The sequence below is a fragment of the Pleurodeles waltl genome, chromosome 6, assembly GCF_031143425.1.
Source record: "Pleurodeles waltl isolate 20211129_DDA chromosome 6, aPleWal1.hap1.20221129, whole genome shotgun sequence".
NCBI lineage: Eukaryota > Metazoa > Chordata > Amphibia > Caudata > Salamandridae > Pleurodeles > Pleurodeles waltl.
The window spans coordinates 48,074,545-48,093,172 of NC_090445.1; the positions used below are offsets into that span (position 1 = coordinate 48,074,545).

Sequence of the window (18,628 nt, forward strand, 5' to 3'; positions counted from 1 at the left end):
TTGCAGCTGAGAACAGCCAGGTGAGGATTCCAGCTACAATAGTTAGTTGGTGCAGGGATCTTAGCCGGCTGGTCCCTGCATGTCGAGAACGTTGCTGTTGACTAATAATAAACTCTCTTTGGTACTTCATCGAGTGTAGTCTACTTACCATATCTTACTGCTCGCACACAGAAGCAGTTTGAGATTCAAGGCACCTTTACAGATTTCTCTTCTTTGGTCTTCGCCGATACCTCTCTGAACCAAGGGCCATATGTACAAACACTTTTTCCCATAGACACAGAATGGGTAAAAACCTTTGCTACATCTGGCCCCAAATTCGCTCTTAAGTGCTCCATGGTGACACCGCTAGACCAACATCACTCCCAAGTGGTGACATCACTGATCCAGCCACCTAGGGCCCGATTTTGGAGCTGCTCTCTGGTGATTTTGATTGCCTTCTGCGTGTGCCCTTTGCAGACCCCGGCTCTCATCTCACAGCACGCACGGGTTTCATAACACATCACACCCTCCCTAAATTGCTAGGATACGGCGCTCCTGCAGGTGCTCACACAAGTCACCCTGGAACACCTGTTTCTCTTCATGGCATGATGCCGCTGCATTTGACGTTACATGCAGTGGCCATATTGGATTGAGGCACTGTTCGCACAGTTCAATCAAGCCTAAAGGGCAGAGCCCGTGCCTCACATAATTTAACCCTAGTCTCTCAATTTTATATAGTTGGCTCAGTGAACAGGGTTTTATGCGGTTTCCGGCACATTATTATTTTACAGGCACTCTGAGGTCATCCAGCTGCCTGCACTTCCATCTGACAGTGAGGTTAATTTATTCCTTATGTGTATCGTACCTTGACTGAGATTATAAGGATTTTTCCTGATTTATTTTGGTTTCTTAATTGTTTGGTTACTTCATTGTTGGTCATACACATTGCTAAATTCACTTCTGGCTACTATGGCAATGGTACAACAGATCACACAACCACCTCCATTTTTATCACATCCTGGCTAACAGGCCATCAAGTGGTCTCAGTGGTTCAGACTTTTCGAAAAACAGCTTGTAGCTATTGATGGAGGCAATTATAGCTCTGAACGTAAAGTTGTGCTGTTATATGGCAGTCTGGGTTAGACAGCTCAACAGATTTTTGTTAACTTACCAACAATTTCAGCACTCTGAAGTCAGTCTGTAGATGACCATTGGAATATCTATGTGGAGGCAGTAGTGAGGCTATGCAAACAATTCTTGGATGAACCTAGCATCATGTTGGAGAGAGACATTTTTTTTAACGCAGGCAGCTCACTGAGGAAGGGGTGGAGGAACACGTATTAGCTGATATGTGCGAATCTGGCCTGAATTTAGACATTTATTTTTGTGACCAATTTGTGTTCAATTTTGCATCCAAGAAAAATCTGGAGCAGTTACTGAGTTGTAGGAACCCTACTCTCACTGAAGTGTTAGACTTAGCAAAAAGCATTGAGAGGTCTCTAATTTTGTCAAAGGTTTTGAATGCTGAACCTTCGTTCAATAACATTTCAAAGGCGGATTCAGATCAGCTTGTGGACTCCGTGTGTTTAGTTCACACCAGAGGAAGAGTGCAAAAAGGGAGCACAAAAAAGGGATCGAGTGCCTGTTATAAATGTGGTTCCGAGAACCATCTTAGTAATTTTGCAGGGTGCCCAGCCATTGGCAAGTGTTGCTTGTCATGCAAAAAAGTAGATAGTCAGGATAGTGTGCAAGAATGGGAAACATCCCGTAAGAATCAGTAATGTTGATGTGCAAGTCAACTCATGTACAGACTCTATTAACAATGATGTACTTACCGTAGCGTGTAACTCAATTAGCACTGCTATCAAAGGTCCCATTTGGGATGCACTGATTGATAACATTCAGTTGCAGGTTATGGCAGACTCTAGATCACCGATCACCATTCTCAAGGACACCACCTTTTACAACACATGCAGTACAAACAAACCACTCACACCACCAAATGTGTGTGCCAAGCCGTTTGGTGAGAAGGATATTGAAATGTTGGGGTAATTTACAACGAAAGTGGGTTGTTTGGGCAGGGAAACTCATACCAAGGATTATCCTCCTGTCAAAGACAAGGACATTATTGGTTAACAATATGCAAAAATGGGTTTGTATCTGATACCAGGTTCAGGCAATCCTGTGGCTGTTGGTGATTTACCGGTGGGTTATGTCTGCAGTCAGGAGTAACCAGTTAAAGCAACCATGTCCAAATTCAATGAGCTGTTCCGCGAACAGGTAGGCACAGTCATGGACTTTGTGCATCATATCAGGGTGAAGCCCCAAGTGGATCCATATGTTCACAAAGTTCAACAGGTTCCGTTGAGCATCAGGCAAGAGTTGAAACAAATGCTAAAAGATATATGTGCCCAAGGTATCATAGAACCTGTTGAATCCTCTCAGTGGGTGGCATAAATCGTAGCTGCACTCAAAAAATCAGTTGAGATTAGATTGTGTGCTGATTTACATACCCTTGATGCTAACATCTTGGTAGACTGCCATTCCCTACCCAAGATTCAGGAAATGGAACAGTTTCTTATCTGTAACTCCAGTTCTCTCAAGGGGAATCTCCATTGAAGTCATATGCACTGATTAGTCCCACCCGCGAGCGGGGACCCCGGGGCATATCTTCTTAAAGTGTAATGTTTGCCTTTCTTTTGGAAGGCCTGCAGCATCACATAAAAGAGAAAAATATAATGCAGCCTATAGGAGCAGGCTACAATGGCCAAATTCTTCACTGTGGAGACAAAAAAAGGGGCCAGGAGAATTATACATTTATATAATGTTATGTTTTGGTGAAACAGCATAAATGCCTTTCACAAATCCTTTCTTGAGGGAGTAGAGAGATGAAAGAAAGCAGGACAGTGTAGCCCCACAGGCTGTCGTTATATGAGTTAAAAATAGAGACTGTGCCTTTAAGGACGCAGAGGCCACGAGTATCACATCATGCTCAGCAGGTCGCAGCTGCTTCAGTTCTTTTTCCCGGCACCTGTTGACAGTTCTCCTGGAGCATTGAGCTCAACCATTTTAGGCTTTTTCCGCATCAAATTGTTTTAAGTAGGACTTGTTAGCAACACCTTTATTCAACAGTTGTCATCTTTCCCTGCCCTTTTCTGTTTTTTCCTGACAGAAAAGTGAGGTAAATGCCTTCTTCATTTGACAAGTGCCCAGCCTGTTGGAGAAAGAAGGCCAAAACAGACGCTCTTGAAGTCTGCATCCTCTGTCTTTCAGCATCTCATGTTCCTGACTCATGTCATCACTGTAGGAACTTTTCGCGATTCACCTTACATGAAAGAGAGAAGATTTGCCTCCATGGAACTGAGGAGAGACGACAGCAACAAGAACAGGCTTGAGGTGGGACCTCAGAGTGAGGAGAAGGTCAGTCTTCCACCAGGGCTCTTCCATCAACCTCTGACCGACTTGGGAGGTCCAAAAAGAGGGCTTCTGCTAAAAAACAACATTGGTCCTAGTCAACTCCGAGACAAGGTATGGCTCTTACCTGTTCGCTGTCAAGAGCTGGGTCGATGTCAAGAAAGCGATGTCGGTTGACGTCAAGGCAACATCAGTCGATGTCGAGACCCATATACCGTCGACGCGCATGCTGCGGTCGAGGATCGTCAGGAAGGAGTGCATCAACATTGAGGCATCAGCAGAGGTAGACTTCAAGGAGCAGATCAACTTCGAGGCATTGTAGTAGAATGTCGCCATTAAGGAGTTTTTCGACATCAAGGAGACACCAGGAGACAAGGAAGAAAAGCAGAAGAATTAATTCATCCCCAAATTCTCAATATTCGAGACTGTATTCATCTTCTCCCATTGTAATGCCATCTTCATCTTCATCTCCATCTCCACCACCTATGCCTCTTCCTCCTCCACCTCAAACCAGCTCTGTCACCACCACGACCACCAACGTTGCCTCCTGCAACGATTAAATAAGAGAACTATTAATTGAGGTCCCCAATGAGAGAAGTTAGCCAATTTAGGTAGAGCGAGATGGTTTTCCATCATCGATTTGAGGTCAGCCTACCATCAGGTTGAGTTGGTCAAGGATTCCCAGGAGCTGACGAGTTCTGTTACGCCGTTCGGTGCCTACAAAGACTTTATGTCATGTTTGGCTTAGCATCAACCGCCAGTGTGTTCCAGAAGCGTATGGATATCCTGTTTGGTGACCTCAAAGGGTACAAGCTTACCAGGACAAAATTTTTGTCTTCTTTGATTCACTAGTGAAACAAAATTGCACGTTAAAAAAGGTTTTAACTGTTTTAATGCATAGAGGAATGACAATCAGAAGAGACAAATGTAAATTTGCCACCAATGAGTTAGAGTACCTCGGACACACTGTATCTGCTTCTGGCATCAAACCAAAGTTTTCTTTGATTAAGGCCATTAAGGAGGCAAGCATGCCTGCAGATGGAGATACCTTGTGCTCCTTCTTAGGTCTGGCAATTGAAAGGTAATTTGAAAGGCTATTTGAAAGGCAGGACAGTACAATTGAAAGCGAGGCACTGACGTGCATATGGGCAGTTTAAAAGTTCAAAATGTATGTTTGCGGTCGTAGATTCGAACTGTACACGGCTGACAAGCCGCTGGGGTATATTTTCACTGAGGGTATTTATAATAATGTGTCAGCCAGACTGACCAGGTTGGTTTCCAAACTGCATGAATACAGTTTTGTTCTAAAGCATGTAGCAGGCGGGACAAACTTACGGGCAGATGCCTTTCACGCATGCCATTACCGGACACAGGTGAAGAAATTGTTGCGAATGACACTGAGTGCTTAGCGTCAATTGATGCTGTCAAGAGTGCGATGCAATCTTTAGTAAGGCTGAGTGGTTGGATGCATGCCAAAGTGATGATATTTTGAAGAAAGTCAGGGAATATATTGTGCAAGGTTGGCCAGAGTGTAGGTGCTTGGAGGGTAAGTTGAGAATATATGCTCATGTTGCAGGCAAACAATCAGTAATCAACAGATTCGTTTTGAGAGGTGATTTACATTCTCCTCCTTCTAAAATGCGTAACCATCATTTCTAAACCACACCAAGGTCACTTGGGAACAATAAAGGTGCGCATGCACATAAAAGAGCATGTTTTAGATGCACATGTGAAACACTCAATTTATAAGTGTCTTGAGTGTTTATTGTCAGACAAGCATTGGAAACTAAGCAAAACTCGTCTGCATCCTATTCCATATCCTGATGTGGCATGGAAAAAGCTGGGCCTTGATTTTTCAAGTTGATATGTCCTACCAAAAGATATGAGGCATGTCATTCTTCTGGTTGATTATTTTTCAAAATGGTTGTACTTCTCCTCTGTTGGGTCACCCACTACAAGTATTGCGATTAATTTTTTAGAGCAAGTGGTTCACCTAGGTGTGTGGTTATTGAAAACGGCTTGCATTTTGTCTCACAGCAAATGCGTGAATTCCTGATCAGACATGATGTCAAGCATGTGTGCGTTTCCATTTACTCCCCATTTTTAAACAGATTAGTTGAAAGAGCTAACAGACTAATTAAAGAGGGAGTACAAACTGCTCTCGCATCGGCATGGACATCAAACAATTTCTCAAATGTTAGGTTTGGGATTGCTCCACATTGCACCACTGGGGTTACCCCTTTTGAATTGTTCAGAGGCAGAAAGGACCATTCTGTTTGTTTCTCACTTGACTCAAGGAACAAGCTGCCCTAGAGAATGAGGTTGGCAACAATACTAAAGACACAACGGGGGTCACTTCAAGGGCAGTCGGAAAATAAGTCAAAATGAAGCATGATTTCCACAAGCTAGCATCATAAGCAGGAAAAAAGATGATGGTGTTGACCTTGATTGGGCACAGTGGATACAATTGGTAGTTGAACTTCAAGTATGAGCAGGAAGCTTTGATGTGGTAACTGAGGGTGCTACTGGTGTTGGGGGTAATTTTGCAAGTCGCATCATGACTCCAGCAGGATGTGTGAGGGCAGGGGAAGTGAAAGTACCTAATAAGTTCAGAGATTTTGTTATGTATTAATGTTCCGACTTTTCTTTCAGGTGCAAAGACTTTATTGCACAGTCGTTCCACTTCGTAGATGCTTAAATTTTGTGGTTGAGTATTTTGCAGGGCATCTATTTCCACACAGTCTTGTTTTTATTTTGTATGTTTTATTTATTTTATTGTCGGGGAGAAGGTGACGTAGTGCATTGCATTGTATTTATGTGTTGATGTTTAAATGTACCTCGCGGTTGCAGCTGAGACCGCCAGGTGGGGATTCCATCTCCAACAGTTAGTTGGTGCGGGGATCCAAGCCCGCTGCTGGTCACTGCACGCCGTAGGCGTTGCTGACTTGCTGTAGACACATAATAAACTCTCTCTGGTACTTCATCGAGTGTAGTCTATCTACTTCCCAAACACCCCCACTCCGAAAACTGATTTAGCACCACTGATGTTTGTGTATTTTTGCAGATAACGTGCCTACATTGAGCGTCCATATCCATCTGGGCCATGCTTAAACGAGGGTTTAAAAAAAATCCACATGTATTAAAACACAAAATAAATAGTTCTCTGTACATGGAAAGATGGAACTTGAATCGATGTGAATCAGACCACATCCTGGCATTATCTGGGACGCTATTTGTAGTAAATCTCGGACACAATGCGAATGCTGTCATAGTTTGACATCTCACTGCATGGCACTTAATGGAACAAGTGACTTTTTTAACCAGATAAGTGTAGATTTCTAAAGAATCTCGTCTCTTGGTTGTGTTTATATTTTACAAAATCCCACAGACCTGCTGGTCCCACCGAACTGAAATATCCCTCTATAGAGTAACATGGTGGTCTGACCTTAGCCTTACTAGCAAACAGTCCGCCCCTTTGCTAGACAGGATTTTGGTTTTAAGCCAGTCGGCCCCCTTCTTTGAAGGTCTACTCTACTGTGTCCTGGCCTCTCCCTTTGGACACAATTATTGGCCTGCGCTGTTGCTGACAGAATGTCCACAATACACAGGCTGCAGTAACCACAAACCAGGCAGGCTTCTAATCACTATAAATCACCCCACTAGATGCTGACTTTTACCCCAGTTCTATCAGTTCTGGTCAGTGTAGCATTTGCTCTCAGATAACATCTACCTTACCAATTCAATTGGCTTGCCATTGAGCAAGGGTGCTCCTAAAAATGCTACTTTTAAATGTTATGCTCTGTATGCATTTTTGTGTGTTACTGTTAAATGTTTTATTTATTTCCTTTTTTTCTCCCATACTTTGTGCAGGCCAGACTGACATCCAGGGACTCTGCAGCCAGCATGGCAAGTTCGACTTTGACAAATGCCGTTGTGTCTGTGAGAGGGGATGGGGTGGTCCCACCTGCTCCGAATCGTCGTGTCCAGACAGCTGCAATGACCGCGGCACGTGCATGGACAGTGAGTGCATATGTCACGAGGGCTTCACTGGGGAGAGTTGTGAACTGACCATCTGCCTGGATGACTGCAATGATCAAGGTCGCTGTATTGGGGGCAAGTGTGTCTGCTTTCCTGGTTATACCGGCCCAGCTTGTGGAGACCAATCCTGCCCAGACAACTGTAGAGGTCATGGAAAGTGCATAAAGGATTCATGTGTGTGTGATCCTGGCTACACTGGACCTGACTGCAGCACAAAAGTCTGCCCAGATAACTGCCGGGACCGAGGAAAGTGCTTGAATGGAAGCTGTGTCTGTGAATCCGGCTTTGGCGGACCGGATTGTGGCACAAAGACATGCCCTGAAAATTGCAGAAACCGAGGGAAATGCATTGATGGAATATGTGTATGCAGCCCCGGCTACACGGGGCCTGATTGTGGCTCAAGATCATGTCCGGAAAACTGTAAGAACCGAGGACAGTGTATCAACGGAAAGTGCATTTGCAATCCTGGCTTCACCGGCCCTGCCTGTGGTGCCAGGTCTTGTCCCGAAAACTGCCACGGCCACGGACAGTGTATCAATGGCAAGTGCCTGTGCAATCCCGGCTATTCTGGCTCCAGCTGCAGCTCAAGAATCTGCCCCGACAACTGCAGCAGAAGAGGAATATGCAAGGATGGACGCTGCATCTGTTCAAAGGGTTTCACTGGGCCAAACTGTGGGATTAGAACCTGCCCTGAAAACTGCCAAAATGGAGGCCGATGTGAGAATGGTCTGTGTGTTTGTGAAGCAGGATATGCTGGGCCCAACTGCGCCACCAAGACATGCCCAGACAATTGTAAAAACCGAGGACGATGCGAAGATGGCAGATGTGTCTGTGATGAAGGCTATGCTGGGTCCAACTGTGGAACCAAGACATGCCCAGACAACTGTAGGAATCAAGGACGATGTGAAGATGGCACTTGTGTCTGCGAGACAGGCTTCACAGGGCCCAACTGTGGAACCAAGACATGCCCAGACGACTGTAGAAAACAAGGACGATGTGAAGATGGCACTTGTGTCTGCGAGACAGGCTTCACAGGGCCCAACTGTGGAACCAAGACATGCCCAGACGACTGTAGAAATCAAGGACGATGTGAAGATGGCACTTGTGTCTGCGAGACAGGCTTCACAGGGCCCAACTGTGGAACCAAGACATGTCCAGACAACTGTAATAACCGAGGCCAGTGTAAGGATGGTCGATGTGCCTGTGACAAAGGGTTTGCTGGGTCCAACTGTGGAACCAAGACATGCCCAGACGACTGTACGAATCAAGGACGATGTGAAGATGGCACTTGTGTCTGCGAGACAGGCTTCACAGGGCCCAACTGTGGAACCAAGACATGCCCAGACAACTGTAGGAATCATGGACGATGTGAAGATGGCACTTGTGTCTGCGAGACAGGCTTCACAGGGCCCAACTGTGGAACCAAGACATGTCCAGATAACTGTAAGAACCAAGGCCGATGTGACGATGGCACTTGTGTCTGCGAGACAGGCTTTACAGGACCCAACTGTGGAACCAAGACATGTCCAGACAACTGTAGTTCCCACGGCCTATGTGTGGATGGTCAGTGCGTCTGTAAGGCTGGTTATGGTGGCCCAGACTGTGGCACCAGAACCTGCCCTAACAACTGCAATAACCGAGGAAGGTGTGAGAATGGAAAATGCATATGTGACAAGGGTTATGGAGGGCCCATATGTGGCCTCAAATTGTGCCCCAATAACTGCAACAACCAGGGTCGATGTCTGAAAGGCACATGTATTTGTCGACGTGGCTACACCGGCCCAGACTGCAGAGAAGTGACCTGTCCAAGTCAGTGCCAGGGTCGAGGGATCTGTGTGGACGGCCACTGCCAGTGCCAGACGGGGTACGCAGGGCCTGACTGCGGCGAGAAGACATGTCCCAGTGACTGCAGCGAAAAAGGAAGATGTGAGGGCGGCAAGTGTGTATGCCAGGACGGGTTCACAGGAGAGGACTGCTCCATAGGTAACATTGGGTGTCTTGGTTTTCATGTTTGTTGTTGGTTAAAAAGGTTGTGGGAAGGGGTGGTGTTGCTATAAATAAATTAATCACAATATATGTGTAACTTAGTAGAAAGCCATACTTAACTACATGCTACTTCCTGCCCACCAATTGAAGTATTTAGTCAAAAGAAGCATTTGCCTTGTCTGTCTGTACCCATCTGAACTAGGACCTTCCACTATCTCACACACGTTCCAAGTGGTAAAATCATTTCCCTAAACAACCTTTTCTAGAGAACGTTCCAAAATATCTTTTACAAAACCCTTGTTTTTCTATGTAGCCTATTTTTTCGGCCAAAACATCTTCTCATAAATATTTACCTCCTCTGAATGAATTTTTATTTAATTTCGTTTTCTGTACGTTGTTTAACATAAATATACAATTTATCTTTCTTAGTGTTAAATAGCCATTAACACTGTAGTCATTATTCTAATGATTATCTGTTTTTAAATTTCTAGTCCCTATTTAAATTGTAAAGGAAACATCACTAAATATTTTTTTAAACGAATCTTTAAATATTTACAAATGTTTTTGCTGCTAGTTAAATAGCTACGTTTTGAAACTGTTGTCGATCTGTAAATGCATATTTTAGGCTACATTTTGGTTTGTGACATAGAATGCAAGTGAAATGTGGTTTAAGATGTTAAAGAAAAAACAAGGTTTTGTAAAAGATGTTTTTGAAAAGTAATTTTAGAAAAAAATATTTATGAAAATAACATCACATGCTTCCGCCACACACTTTATCTACCGCACAGTTATCTCTGGCTCTGTGATTAAGGGATTGTAATCCTTGAATTACACAGAAAGAAATTGTTACTTACCTGTAACTCCCTTTCTCCAATATTGGTATCTGTCATAGATTCACATGCCTGAATCATTCCCCTTCGTCGATGTGGGAGTCCCACGCTATCATAATAAGCAATATATATCTGTTTAATAGGCTATAAAGGGAATGCAAAGGTCAGCTTAATAGCCTAAGTCCTTTTTGTAAAAGGACCAAAGTTGAACAGTGACCAATAAGGCGACGTCACCCTTTACAACACTCCAAACAGTGGCATCTTCCCTCAGATTTTCTAAGCACTAGTGGGACAGACCCCGCTGCCCAAGAAGGAGAGCCTCAAAGGGGAGGAGGGTGGGTCACAAGTGAATCTATGAAAGATACCTATACTGGAGAATGGGAGTTACAGGTAAGTAACAGCTTTTCTCCAGTATGTATCTTTCTTAGGTTCATATACTTGAATCATAGTAGGTAGCAGTGCAATATATCTTAACCAAATACATATGATAGCAGACGGAGGGTACAATATTTTATATTAGATAGTAAAGGAGGGTCACCTTATTGGAAAAGATGCCAAAGTACTGCTTGACCAACAGCTGGATCAGTAGTCTGTGCTGAATCCAGACAGTAGTGCTGGGTGAAAGTGTGCGTGCTCTTCTGTCTTGTGGCACAGCATATATTTTCAATAGAGACTCCAGCAAATAAGGCCGCTGTAGTAGAAACTGCTCTTGTGGAGTGAGCTCTAGTCTTTTGTTGTAAAGGTCTGCCTGCTTTAGAATGGCAGTACTGAATGGGTGATGAAATCCATCTTCCTATAGTGGATTTGGAGAATGGTACACCTTTGTTATTGTTACAATAGGCCACAAAAAGTTGGTCAGTAGTGCGAATCTCCTTTGTTCAATGTAGGTAAAATTTTAAACATTTCTTGACATCAAGATTATGCAGACTCTGTTCTGCTGGTGTTTGAGGATTGGGAAAGTAAGTCCTAAGCATGACTGGTTTATTTAGATGAAAATCAGTACGAACCTTTGTTATGAATTTGGGATTATTTGCAAGATTACTATAGATTCTTTGAATTGTAAGAAGGGTTTGTTGATAGTGAACACGTGCAATTTGCTTACACTGCTAGTAGAGGTGAGTGCAAGCAAAGGAGCCACTTTCAGGTAAGGAATTTTAACTCAGACCTGTGAACCAGTTCAAATGGGCTTTTCAACAACTGAGATGACACTGTGTTATGTTGCCATGCAGGAGGCGATGACTTTATTTGAGGATATACTCTAAAAAGCCCTTTAAGGAACTGGAGGATTAGTATGTGTGACCGTAATGAAGGAGATCCCAAAGTCTGGAAATAGCAGCAAATGTATTTTGACAAAGGAATGTGCTAGACCGGACTTGGCTAAAGATAGTAAATACGGTAACTCCTGTTTAGGAGGAGAGGAAATAGGATTTACGTTGGGCTTCTCACACCAAATACAAAACTGCTTCCATTTGAGGCATTACATTTTGTTAGTGGAGTCAGAGCTCTAGCTTTTGCAATAATTTTTCTACAGCCATCTGAGATATTTAGATGTTGTAGTTCACGGTACTCAGGATCCAGGATGATAAATGCAGAGAAGTCGGGTCTGGATGAAGGACCTGCTGATTGTTCATCGACAACAAGTCTACCTGAGGCTTGAGTTGAATGTGTTTGTCTATCGATAACATAAGTAGCTCAAAGTTGTCTTGTCTATCGCGGTGCAATGAGTATTAACTGTATGGTTCCTGTTTGATCTTTCTGAGAACTCTGGGAATAAGAGGTATTGGGGGAAAATCTTAAGCTTTTTCCTGCTTCGAAAGGGCATTCCCCCAAGATCCCTTTTGAGGATACCTGTTAGCGTAAAACCGGCATTTCTTGTTCTCTCGTGATGCAAACAGATCTAGGTTGTGCTTGCTCCATGTTTGAAATATGGTATCCAGATCTCACTGCTTTAGCTTCCACTTGTGACAGATTTAGGTCGTTCTGCTCAAGGTGTCTGCTAGAGAGTTGTGAACTCCTGGGAAATGTACTGCCCTTATAGTCACTTGATGAGTTACTGCCCACTGCCAGATAGACTGAGCTTTTTGGGTTAAAATCAGGGATTTTGTACCTCCCTGTTTCTTGAGATAATAAATGCTTGTTGTGTTGTCTGTTTTTTTTATCAGAGAGGAGCCCTGACTTCTCGGTAGGAAAGCTTGAAGAGGTAGGGAGATTGCGCAGAGAGATTGTTGGAGTTTGTCCACCAGGGAAAAGATGCTAGCATGAGAGGTGTGATCGGTACAATATTGTTAAAATGTCCCTCTGACTGGAGCCATTGTGCGTCCAATTGTTCTTGGAAGGATCACATTTTGAGACAAGCATGAGGTACTAGGTGAATGGAGGAGTACATCATGCTGAGTAAAGAGTTTATCAGATAAACTGAAGCGTACTTCTTTTTTTAAACAGAGCGGGCCAGAGAGGAGAGTTTTTGCTGTCTGTCTATGGACAAGAATGCCTTGTTGATTAATGTGCTTATAGTGCCTCCCAGAAAGGCTATCCTTGTTGTAGGCAAGAGAAGGGACTTCTGGAAATTGACTGTGAACCCCAGGCTTTGAAAGAGATGAAGACACCTTGCAGTATCCCTCCACAACTGTTAGGATGATGGAGCCTTTATCAGCCAGTCATTGAGGTAAGGAAAAACTTGAATGCTATGTTGTCGTAGGTGAGGAGCCACTGGGGAGAGAGATTTCGTACATTTCCAGAGAGCGGATTGGAGACAGAAAGGTAGGATTTTGAACTGGTAATGTGTACCAGCCACTGCCAATCTCAGAAACTTGCCATGATTGGAGTGGATGGGACTGTGAAAATAGGCTTCTTGGAGATCAAGGCTGGTAAGAAAATCTCCATGGTTGAGAAGTTGGAGAATTTCCTGGAGGGAAACCATACAGAAAGATTGTTTCTTCATGTACTTGTTCAGTTTTCTGAGGTCCAAAATAGGACACCACTCTCCTGACTTCTTCCTCACAAGGAAAAAAGGGGAATACAATCCCTGTCCTCTTTGAGAGTGTGGAACCTTTCTATGGCTCCTTTTGACAACATAGTTAAAATCTCCCTGCGAAGAAGATGAAGTCGAGATGGGAGGAATTTTGTTGGTGGAGAATGAGTAAACTCCAAGGTATGGCCTTGTTCTATTAGATCTAAAACTTATCTGTCCGTAGATATGTTGGCCCCATGATGTAGGTACTGGAAAGTTCTGGCACCAAGAGGGAATTGAGTAGGGGTTGTAGCTGGTACACTGATTTTGTCACTGTTTTCTAGTGTTGTCTCTGGTTGATGTAGGCTGTCTTCACCTTGGTTGCTATTTAGCACAGGCTGCTGAGAAAGGTGCTCTGTAGGGTTTATGTTATTGGTAACCGAGCCGAAAAGACTTGTGGTGTGATTGGGGTTCATAGCTCTGATATCTTCCACGTGGGAGTAGAAGCCACGGCCACACCCTCCAAGAAAAGGTGCTCTGCTGTACTGGACGGTTCCAAGAGAACGAGCTGTCTCTGTGTCAGTCTTTATTGCTCGATGCAGAGGAGTCCTTCTGGAGTCTTGCACGCAGAATCTGGGGACCCACACTCAAGGGAGTCCCTAAATAGCCGTACCAGCAGGCTTGGTCACTTTGCACAGTGACCACCTATCAGATGGGGTCACTGACGTCTCCTGCCTGGCCTGGCCACTCAGATGCTCCCAGGTGCCTCTACCCATCTTGTTTCCAAGATGGCAAAATCAAGTAACCAACAGGAAGTGCTCTGGGCACCATCCCCGGATGGTGATTGACAGGGGAGTGGTAATTCCCCTTTCCTTTTTCCAGTTTCACGCCAGAGCAGTGACCGGGGGTCCCTGGACTGGTGCAAATCGGTTTATGCAAGGAGGGCACCAAATGTGCCCTTCACAGCAAACCAATGGCTTGGGGAGGCTACCCCTCCCCAGCCTTGTAGCACACATTTCCAAAGGAGAGGGTGTTGCCTTCCTCTCCCACAGGAAATCCTTTGTTCTGCCTTCCCCTGTTTGAGCTGGTCAAGCAGCAAGAGGGCAGAAACCTGTCTGAGGGGCTGTAGCAGCATGAGCTGCCCGCAAACCCTGAAAGACTGGTAGGAGCAATACTGGGGTGCCCTCTAAGGAGCCCCCAGAGTGCATGGAATCATGCCACCATTACTGGCATCAGTATTGGGATATGATTCCAACATGTGTGATACCAAACATGCCTAGGTTTGGAGTTGCCATTATGTAGCTGGACCACAGGAAGTGAGTGACCTGTGGCCAGTACACGGGTAAAATGGCTTCCCTGCATTTACGAAGACCAGTGTATTGGAACTGGAGTTCATACGGGCACCTCTGCTCGTGCAGGGGTACCCTCACACACTGGAAACTGCACCTTGCCCTCCGGACTAGAAGGGCATACCATAGGGGTGACTATTTACAGTGACCTGGTGCAATGACCAACATTGAAAGGGTGCATGCACCATTTCACACAGGCTGCAATGGCAGGCCTACAGACACAGTTTGCATGGGCTCCCATGGGTGGCATAATACATACTGAAGCCCATGGGGACCCCAGGTGTACCAATGCCCTGGGTACCTAAGTACCATATAATAGGGAATTATAGGGGTGCACCAGTATGCCAATTGTGGGGCGCAAATGGTACCAAAGCACCCCAATTTGAAGGAAAGAGCACATTCACTGGGGTCCTGGTTAGCAGAAACCCAGTGGAGACAGTCTAAACACACTGATCAGGCAAAAAGTGGGGGTAGCCATGCCAAAAAGACTGACTTTCCTACACAACCACCCCCCACCAAACGAAGGAGAAGAAAATTAGTTACTTACCTGTAACTAAAAGTTCTCCTGTATTGAAATCTTTCATAGATTCACATCCTTGAATCATTCCCCGTCGACAGGATGAGAGTCCATGGTATCTTTTATCAAGTAGTACTAACATAGGGTTAAACCTAAAGGCCTCTCAGTTTAGCACTCTATCAGAGTCATTTTCTGAAAAGAGACCAAACTTACGAGTCCACCAACCAGGCGACACCACGCTTTAGAACCTTCGAGAGAGATATTCCAGTCCCTCAGATTTTCTTTGCGCAAGTGCGTAGCAGATATAACAGTAATCATAGAGGTAAAGGTGAGCTTCTCTGGGGAAGTGGGTGGGTCACATGTGAATCTATGAAAGATTTCAGTGCTGGAGAACTATCAATCAATCAATCAATCATTTTATTTATAAAGCGCGCTATGTACCCGTCAGGGTTTCGAGGCGCTGGGGGGGGGGGGGGGGGGGGGGGGAGGGTGAGCTGTTAGCGGTCGAAAAGCCAGGTCTTGAGGAGTCTCCTGAAGGCGAGGAGGTCCTGGGTCTGGCGTAGTGATGTGGGGAGGGAGTTCCAGGTCTTGGCGGCGAGGAAGGAGAAGGATCTGCCGCCGGAGGTCTTGCGCTGGATTCTGGGGACGATGGCGAGGGCGAGATTGGCGGAGCGGAGTTGACGTGTGGGAGTGTAAAAGTTGAGTCTGGAGTTGAGGTAGGTAGGTCCGTTGTTGTGAAGAGCCTTGTGAGCGTGGGTGAGGAGTTTAAAGGTGATCCTCTTGTCCACAGGGAGCCAGTGGAGGTCCTTCAGGTGAGGGGAGATGTGACATCGGCGGGATATGTCGAGGATCAGGCGGCGGATGCATTTTGGATGCGCTGGAGTCGTTTGATGTCTTTAGTTGGGATGCCTGTGTAGAGTGCGTTGCCGTAGTCAAGTCTGCTGCTGACGAGGGCTTGGGTCACCGTCTTTCTGGTTCCTGTTGGGATCCACTTGAAAATTCTGCGGAGCATCCGAAGGGTGTTGAAGCAGGAAGAGGAGACGGCGCTGACCTGTTTGGACATGGTGAGGGCGGAGTCCAGGATGAAGCCGAGGTTTCTTGCGTGGCTGGCTGGGGTGGGTGGGGGTCCGAGGTCAGTGGGCCACCAGGAGTCGTTCCAGGCCGAGGGGGTGCGCCCGAGGATGAGGACTTCCGTCTTGTCGGAGTTGAGTTTCAGGCGGCTGTTGTTCATCCACTCGGCGATGGATTTTAGTCCCTCGTGGAGGTTGGTTTTGGCGGTGAGAGGGTCTTTGGTCAGGGAGAGGACGAGCTGGGTGTCGTCGGCGTAGGAGATGATGCTGAGGTGGTGTTGGCGGGCCAGTTTGGCGAGGGGGGCCATGTAGACGTTGAACAACGTAGGACTGAGGGAGGAGCCTTGGGGGACGCCGCAGATAAGGTCGGTGGCTTTGGAGCGGAAAGGGGAGAGACGGACTCTCTGAGTTCTGTCGGAGAGGAAGGATGAGATCCAGTTGAGGGCTTTATCTTGGATGCCGGCTTCATGGAGGCGGGTCAGTAGGGTGCGGTGGCAGACTGTGTCAAAAGCGGCTGATAGGTCGAGGAGGATGAGGGCCGAGGTTTCGCCGTTGTCCATTTGATGTCTGATGTCATCTGTGGCGGCGAGGAGTGCAGTCTCGGTGCTGTGGTTTCGTCTGAATCCGGATTGCGAGGGGTCTAGGATGGAGTTGTCTTCGAGGAAGTGGGCGAGCTGTGTGTTGACGATCTTTTCGATGACTTTTGCTGGAAAAGGGAGGAGAGAGATCGGTCGGAAGTTTTTGAGATCGTTGGGGTCAGCCTTGGGTTTTTTGAGGAGGGGTTGGATTTCTGCGTGTTTCCAGCTGTCCGGGAAGGTGGCGGTGTTGAAGGAGAGGTTGATGATCTCGCGGAGTTTGGGGGCGATGGTGGTGTTGGCTTTGTTGAACACATGATGTGGGCATGGGTCCGTGGGGGAGCCTGAGTGGATGGTGTTCATGGTTGTTATGGTTTCGGCGTCGTCCACAGGTAACTCATTTTCTTACTCCAGTATTAGAACTTTCATAGATTCAAATGCTTGAATCAGAGTAATAAGCAGTAGTAATGCACACTGTAGAGCAGTGGTTCCCAACCTGTGGTCCGGGGACCCCTGGGGGTCCGCAAAGCCTCCTCAAGGGGGCCGCGACTGCTCAGAAAATAAAGAGAAATTAACAGATTAGGTCCCTAGCTTTCACTAATGGCTTAGTAGGGGGTCCCCGGATTCCAATAATAATTCAGTGGGGGTCCCCAGGTTCCAGTAATGATAAAGTGGGGGTCCACAGATGTGAAAAGGTTGGGAACCACTGCTGTAGAGTAAGTATCACAGCTTCACATATATAAGCATAAAATGTCTAAGAACAAATATGCACATATTAAAGTTCTAAAAATTAGATATTACGATTGTTATCCAAAATTATACTGTATCTAAGTTTTTTGTTGCTGTTTTTTTTAAAATAAACAATGTGCAGATCTGACCTTAGGATGGCTGATGAGAGAGATAGCTCACCTTCACTGGAAAAGATGTATCAGGACCACCAGGCCCACAGCTACATCTCCTTGAGACACTGTATCTAGGCAGTAATGTCTGGTAAATGTGTGGCAGTTTTTCCATGTTGCTGCCCTACAAATGTCATGAAGCGGCATACCTGGAAACAGTGCTGTGAATGAGGATACTGCCCGTGTAGAGTGAGCACGAACAGAAGCTTGTAGTGGCTTGCCCGCTGCTTGATGGCAAAAATGGATTGCTGAAGAAATCCACCTTGCGATGCTCTGTTTGGACAGAGGTTGACCCTGTCTAGGTGCACTGTGGGACATAAATAGCTGGCTAGTTTCATGAAAGACTTTGGTCCTATCCAGATAGAACTTTATGCATATTTTACGTCTAATGAGTGTAGAGCCTTGTCCGCTGCAGTTATCGGATTTGGAAAGAATGTTTTCAAAACCAGCGGCTCGTTTATATCGAAGTCCGAGGGAACGTTTTGTATGGATAGTTGATTTGTGCATAGGATTACTTTATCATGTCTAATATGTAAAAAGGATCTTGAATAGACAGTGCTTGGATCTCACTCACTTACCTGGCTGACATTGGAGCAATGAGAAGGGCTCACTTCCAGTAGAGAAACGTAATAGAAGCTCTATGGATTGGCTCAAATGGTTGCTTCATGAGTTGTGCAAGAACAATGTTGAGATTCCAGGAGGGAGGAGGAGGTCTGAAAGGTGGAAAAACTCGGAAAAGGCCCTTTAGAAATCGCTTAATTATTCTGGATGACCACAACGAAGGTGAAGAGCTTGACCGTCTAAAATACGAAATAGCCACCAGATGAACCCTTATGGAGGAGTCAGTGAGGCCTGAGTGCGCCAGATGAAACAAATAAGGCAATTTATGACTGGTGATGAGGAAATAGGATCTACCTAGTGTTGTTGGGACCATAGACAGAACCTCTTCCACTTACATGAATACGTTTTATTGGTGCTAATCGCTCTCACCCTGGACAGTATATCCCTGCACGATGTCTAA

The 18,628-nt window shown here is 45.6% G+C and overlaps 1 protein-coding gene across 13 annotated transcripts in view; it reads left to right on the forward strand.

Annotated features, from left to right (window-relative positions):
- Positions 1-18,628, forward strand: part of TNXB (tenascin XB) — a 589,826-nt gene that overhangs the window by 224,941 nt on the left and 346,257 nt on the right. For all 13 annotated transcript variants that reach the window (XM_069237235.1, XM_069237240.1, XM_069237242.1 and 10 more), the window contains exon 3: positions 7,264-9,414. In XM_069237235.1, the coding sequence (XP_069093336.1) occupies positions 7,264-9,414 (2,151 nt within the window). The remainder of the gene's footprint in view (positions 1-7,263; positions 9,415-18,628) is intronic.